Source organism: Nannospalax galili, unplaced genomic scaffold, assembly GCF_000622305.1.
Source record: "Nannospalax galili isolate Female #2095 unplaced genomic scaffold, S.galili_v1.0 scaffold707, whole genome shotgun sequence".
Classification (NCBI taxonomy): Eukaryota; Metazoa; Chordata; class Mammalia; order Rodentia; family Spalacidae; genus Nannospalax; species Nannospalax galili.
In genome coordinates, this window is record NW_008356263.1 from 482,964 (window position 1) to 489,608 (window position 6,645).

Genomic DNA, 6,645 nt, shown 5'->3' on the forward strand with positions numbered 1-6,645 from the left:
GGGGAACAGAAACCCACTAGGAGTAGAATAAAGGGACCAATGTTTGCTGTCACCTCCAATGTGGGCACTGGCCCAACTGTGAACAGTGGACACACCAGGGCTTTTGTGTTGTCATGTTGCTACGTCCCTGCAAGGTAAGTATTCTGGGAACAGAAGATGCTAAGGGGACAGGATTTGGACCTAGCAAGGTGTTTTATGGCAAAGGAGGATAGTGAGGCTGCAGCATATGCTAGAGTTTGGCCAGGGCCGGGGGGGGGGGGGGGGGGGGGGGTTGGTGGTGGGGGGGGGGGCTGTACTGTGCTATGCACAGGGCAGTGATGGTGTGATTGTAGGGCGGGACAGAAGTGGAAGAAAGGCAGGTGGTGGGCTGTGGTGATGAGTCTAGTGGAGGACTGAAGATACCATGTTTTGGTTGGTTCATTTGGTGCCAGAGTCCATAAGCAGCAGGCAGCCGCAGGAAACAGGAATCTAAGGTTCAGGGAATGCCCATGTGTACCTGGGGGCAGCAACAGTGTAGACAGAAATGTCTAGCTTCTCTCACCCTACAGAGCTTGGGCTCCACAGATGCCCTGTGGACAAATATTTTTGGACAAAGCAGAGGAAGAGCATTGTTACATATACAATTGAAATGAAACTGGACGGTCAGGCACGGTGGCACATGCCTTTAATCCCAGCAGAGGCAGGTGGATCTCTGCGTTCAAGGCCAGACTGGTCTACATAGTGAGCTCCAGACCAGCAGAGGCTACAGGGAGATCCTGTCTCAAAAAGACAAAAAAAAAAAAACACCTAGAAGTGGCTCATGTGTGCAGTCCCAACATTCAGGAGGCTGACACAGGAGGATCACCATGATTTCAAGGCCAGCTTGGTCTAGACCCTGTCTCAAGAAAACCAAAAAAAAAAAGCCATTTTTTGGTTCTGTGCAATCCAGCTTCTGTTTTTGTATGAGTTTATAGGAAGCTAAAGTGAAAAGAGAAAAAACAAAAAAACAAACTGGGTGCTCAGATCATCCAGGAGAAACTGACAAGGGGAGCCCTGCTGAGACAGCCAGCTGGAGATCTAGGCAGAGCAGTGGCCCCCTCCAGTGAGGCTTCCAAGTAAAAGAACCAATCAAAAGAGATGACATTAAATCAAGCACTCACAGCACCCAGCAGAAACCAAGCGGGGAGGTTGAGGCAGTTAGCTGGAGTTTCCCAGGGCTGACCTGGCTTCTCTTCCCACTGCAGGCACTTTTACATCAAGGCATAAACAGGAATAGCACCTGTTGGAAATGGTTTACCTTCTAGCTATTCTCAACACAAACTTTTTAACTCAGGCTGATTGTTCTCCCTGTCAGAGGGACCAGCCCATTCCCCAACAAGGGAAAAACATGAGGTCTGAAATGGGAGAAAAGCCCCACTTACAGCCCGCTTCTCAAAGAACACATGACAGGGCTTGGAGACAAGGTTCAGTGGTTAAGAGCACTGACTGCTCTTGCATGGGACCCAGGTTCAAGTCCTAGCACCCACATGGCAGCTATGAACCATCCTTAACTCCAGTTCCAGGGGAATCCAAAGCCCTCTTCTGATCTCTGCAGCATTGCACATGGGTGCACTCACATACATGCAGGCAATACACTCATACACATAAAAATAATAAAATTAGAAAAAAAAAAAAAACTAGCTGCTCTTGCAGAGGACCTGGATTCAATTCCTAGCACCCACAACCTTCTATAACTCCAGTTACAGGGGGATCCAGTGCCCTCTTCTGGGCTTCTACAGGAATTGCACAACATAGGTACACAAAGCAAAATACTCATCTTTTTTTTTTTTTTGTCTTTTTGAGACAGGGTCTCTCTGTAGCCCCAGCTGACCTGGAACTCGCTATCAGACCAGGCTGGCCTCAGAATCACAGAGATCCACTTGCCTTTGCCTCCCAAGTGCTGAGATTAAACGTATGTGCTGCCATGCCCAGCTATAAAAATAAATTTTAAAGAACATATCACAACTTACCAATATAATGTACATTACAGGCTGGGCGTGGTGGCACATGCCTTTAATCCCAGCATTTGGGAGGCAGAGGCAGGCGGATCTTTGTGAGTTCGAGGCCAGCCTGGTCTACCTAGTGAGTTCCAGGACAGCTGGGGCTACAGGGAGATCCCGTCTTAAAAAGACAATAATAATAATAATAATAATGCACATTACAGTGGCACACACCTGTAACTCTAGTTCTTGGGAGGTGGAAGCAGGATTAGTTCAAAGCCAGCCTTGGCTACATAGTGACTTCTAAGATCAGCATGGGCCACATGAGACCCTGTCTCAAAAAGAAAACAATAAATAAAGTATACAATGTATATGTAGCTCAGTGGTAGAATATTTACTAGCATGTGCAAGGCTCCAGGTTTGATCCCTAGCACCACAAAATAAAAGGAAATAGAAAAATAATAGGTAAGACTTTCATCTACAGAGAAATAAAAGGACACACAGAGACTCTGTAAACCAGTAAGAGGGAAAGGATAACAGGAATGGCAAGAGATACTCAAACCTCTTCATAGATCTGGGAATATGGCTCAACAGAATACCTGCTTAGCATGCGAGAGGCCCCATGTTTGACTACCAGTACTACAAAAGAATAAAAGCCCCAAAACGTTGGTACCTAATCAGAGAAATGCAAGCCAGCAGAACCACCTTAGACTTGATGGACTGTCAGACTTGACACTGAACAGGCTGGAATGAGGTGCCCACATGAATAGATGCAGGGTGTGGACATAGTCATGATTCTGCTTTGGGGGGATGGCGTTAGGTACAAGTATGTTCTCCACAGTAGTTTGTGGGGTTGGGTAAAGTCAAAGGGGGACTTTAGGAAGGAGCTGGGCAGCAAACACCAAGGTGCCCATATATCCACCCCCACTCACCTACACTGCCTGTGATTAAAATCGGAGAACCCTTTCCTCAGTAACCCCTGCAGGAAGAGCCATATCCAGAACCAGAGGCAAGGGGGCTACAGGCTTCCAGCACCCTATGTCTGAGCCCAGGCAGATACCTTCCCACTTTCCAAAGGCTGTTAGGGTACTGGGGCACATGACCTGCCTGAGGTCAAGCAGGGGATGCCATTCTCAGAATGGCTGAATGCAGGCCCAGGACCACCTTGCCAAGTCTAAGGGCCAAAAACTAGGAGGCAGGAGGTCTCCAGAGCTGCCTAGAATACTTGGACTAACCCAACACCCCAATCCTTTTTCTTCTCCCATGTTTTCTGAATATACCCTTCCTCATCAAGAACTGACCCAGGAGAACTACAAGGCAGGCACCTGCTCCCTGAAGTCTTTCCCAGGGACTAGCTTGGGGTTGGGAGCACACAGTGATGATCCAAAGTAGTTGAGTCAGACCTCCTGTGGGGCCTCTAGTTGCCAGCCTCAACTGTGCCATGTCGACTGATCAAGGACTACATCCTCTTCCCTCCAAAAAAGTACGTGGCATTATGAACATAAACCAACATTTGACAGCACACAGATGACACCCAACAAACATTGGTCTCTTTTATTCTACTCACAGGGAAGGTGCACATGGGGGGTAGAGGACAGCCTGCGGGGGTTAGTTCTCTCCCTCCATCACGTGGACACTCGGTCATTTCGGAGGGAGTGCAGGTCATCAGGCTCAGTGGCACACCTGTACCTGCTGAGCCATCTTGCTGGCCCTTAATGTACAAGAGCATAAAGTAAAACCTGTACTTGCCTTCCAGCCCCAACAGGAATCTGACATGGAAAAGATGGCTTATGATCCATGACTCCAAGAGTAAAACATCACAGAGAGATGTAGCATTCCAGCTAGCAAGCGCAGGGGAACATCCTTCACAGCACTGCCCCTCTGGTTACCCTGCCAAGACGGGTTCCTCCCTGTTAAAGGGAACTCAAGACACAGATATAGTGTACATTACAGCAGCAAGGCTCAAAACATACACGATTTATTTTAGAAACAAGGGCCCTCCAGAATTTACATTTGCTGCATTCTGAAAACATCAAAGTTTGTGTAGTTCCTCCCCAAACCCTCAATTCTGCCAAGACTGGCTTTAACATCCAAGGTCCCTCAGGATCCCAGGGCCACATATCAGAGGAGCAACAATCCGCAAACCCTGAAGGGCAAGATATTAGTATCAACTTGTCAGTTTCTCTTCCAAACCTGGTTGCTGAAGCTGCCACAATAGCCCCAGAGGGGAAACACAGAGAAACAGGCAGGAGTGTCCGCCTGCTGGGGAGTTGTGCTAGTTGTCCCAGCATCCACGGCCGGCATGGCCACCGCCAGCCTCATGAGTCTCGCAGCCAAAGTACTCCTGCAGCTTGTGCAGGGCCCGGAAGCGGTGAGAAATGGCATTCTTCTCAGTCTTGGGCATCTCTGCATATCTAGCAGGCAACAGCAGCAGCTCAGAGGACAGGGAACCCAAACACTGGGAAGATGTGCACCTCACCACCACCTTGGGGCCCAACACTCAAGGACTGTATTTGGAGGTCCCCTTCCCCTTCCGCAGTAGCTTGGGCATTGCCTGCAGGTAAAATCCATATCCAGAATCACAGGCAAGGGGCAGATAGGCCCCCAGCAATCCATGTTTGGTCCCAAGGGAATACCCTCTGACCCTGAGATAGTTTTAAATTCCTCTGTAGATAGAAACCCATATTAATAGGCATGGAAGGATATTAAATTGCTCTAGTGTGTCCTTCAGGGACGCTATGGACAGGGATGAGCAGCGTGTTTGATCAGCTTTGACATGTGTTGACAGGAAGCCGTGGAGCCTGACAAATCGAGCACAGCAGTCACCTCTGATGCACTGGGAGTTGGAGAACCCATCAGCTGGCCAGGGGCCCATCTGTGTGAGGACACTACCAGTGAGGTAACACACACCCTGCCTGTGGGCTTCAGAGCCTTGGTCTAATACACAGCCACTAGATAATGTGGCTATCCAAGTCAATTAAAACTGAACCAAAATAAACTGAACTCCTCAGTCTATCTACATTTCAAGTGCTCTGTAATCACCAACAAGACAGCACAAATACAGACAGTTCTGGAACCTAAACATTCCTGGAGAGTGCTGGAGTCCTCAGCTCTGCATGGCTACTGGGCAGGGGGAACCCTCTCGTCTGGAAAACCTGAGCCCAATAATGGCAATGTATAAATAAGGGTAGGAGGTTAATGGAAAAAGCTTGAGAACATGTGTTACTATGAGGGTTTCATGTGCCCACCAGAGGCTGCAGAACTGTGCATAGTTTTCCAGCTCAGCATCATCCCAAAAAACCACCATGTTTATACATCTTGATAGGCCAAGGCCAGAGGATGAGAGGCCCTGGCCCCACAGCTGCTCTCAGGTGAGCTGAGGCAGAACCCAAGACACCTGAGCTTCACCACCATGGACCAGGCCACCAGATTCCTCGTGTCCACCCCAGCAGAGATGCCTTCAGCTGGAACACAGCCTGCCTCATACATATCCCTGTGCCTGCACATGGACAAGGTACCACCTCAGCCTGTACCCCTGGGAAGAAATTGGCTCCTTACGTTTGTTCATATCCATCAGGCTGGAAGCAGGGATCCCAGCCAAAGTCCCGGCAGCCTCGTGGCACCACGATCTGACCCTGCCACAGGAAGGGAGGACAGGTGTAAACTGGATGCATTCTAGGGAGAGCAGGTGTACAACTGGAGACACTGTAGGCCGACTGAGTTTGGTTAGCTTGGAAATTTGACTAAACCTGACTTACTCAAAATATGTAATAGCTCAAGGGGTCCACAGTGCCTATAAATTTTTGCTGAATACATCAGTAAGATGTAGAGCAGTATCTGGGTATGATTGGATGAGCCCATAATCCCAGCCCTTGGAAGGCTGAAGCAGGATCGCTGAGTTACCAGGAGAGCTAAGACTACAAAGCAAGATTCTGTCTAAAAAACAAAAAGGACCAGGCATGGGACCTATAGTCCCAGCACTTAGGAGGCAGAGGCAGGCAGAGCTCTGTGAGTTCAAGGTCAGCTAGGACTACAGGGAGACCCTGTCTCAAAAAGACCCCCCCCCAAAAAAAGGACAAGGCTGGAGAGGCAGTACAGTGGTTAAGATCACTGGCTGCTCTTGCAGAGGACCTGAGTTTGCTTTCCAATGCCCACATGGTAGCTAACAACCATCTCTAACTCCAGTTCCAGGGGATTCATCACCCTCTTTAGACCTCTGCCTTTAGTCCCAGCACTTGGGAGGTAGAAACAGGCTCCACCTCTCTGTGAGACTGAGACCAAGTTGGTCTCAAAAAACCAAAAATTAAAATAAAAAAATAATAATTTTTTTAAAGCCAGGTATAGTGGCACACACTTGTAATTCCAGCCCTAGGGAAGGGGGAGTGGAGACAGGAGGATCTTTGGGGCTCTCTGGCCAGCCAGCCTAGTGCATTTGACAAGTTCTAAACCAGTGAGAGACCTTGTTTCAAAAACCAAGATGAGGGGCTGGAGAGACGGCTCAGTGGTTAAGAACACTGGCTGTAGAGGATCGAGATTTGATTTCCAGCACCCTCATGGTGGCTAAACATTGTTTATAACTCCAGTTCCAGGAGAATCACCCTCTTCTGACCTCCACAGGCATAGCACAACATGGGTACACTTACATACATGCAGGCAATGCATTCATACACATAAAATAAAAATAATA

At 48.6% G+C, this 6,645-nt stretch overlaps 1 protein-coding gene across 2 annotated transcripts in view; it reads right to left on the minus strand.

The window, feature by feature from the left end:
• Window positions 1-3,498: 3,498 nt before the first annotated feature.
• Itpa (inosine triphosphatase) overlaps window positions 3,499-6,645 on the minus strand; it is a 17,819-nt gene continuing 14,672 nt past the window's right edge. Inside the window, exons 7-8 of one of the 2 annotated variants that reach the window (XM_008854465.3) lie at window positions 5,517-5,593; window positions 3,499-4,372 (exon numbers count right to left, since the gene is read on the minus strand). In XM_008854465.3, the coding sequence (XP_008852687.1) occupies window positions 4,234-4,372; window positions 5,517-5,593 (216 nt within the window). In that variant the 3' untranslated portion in view covers window positions 3,499-4,233. Of the gene's footprint in view, window positions 4,373-4,418; window positions 4,513-5,516; window positions 5,594-6,645 lie in introns of those variants that run through there. The other variant, XM_029556867.1, reaches the window with a different exon arrangement.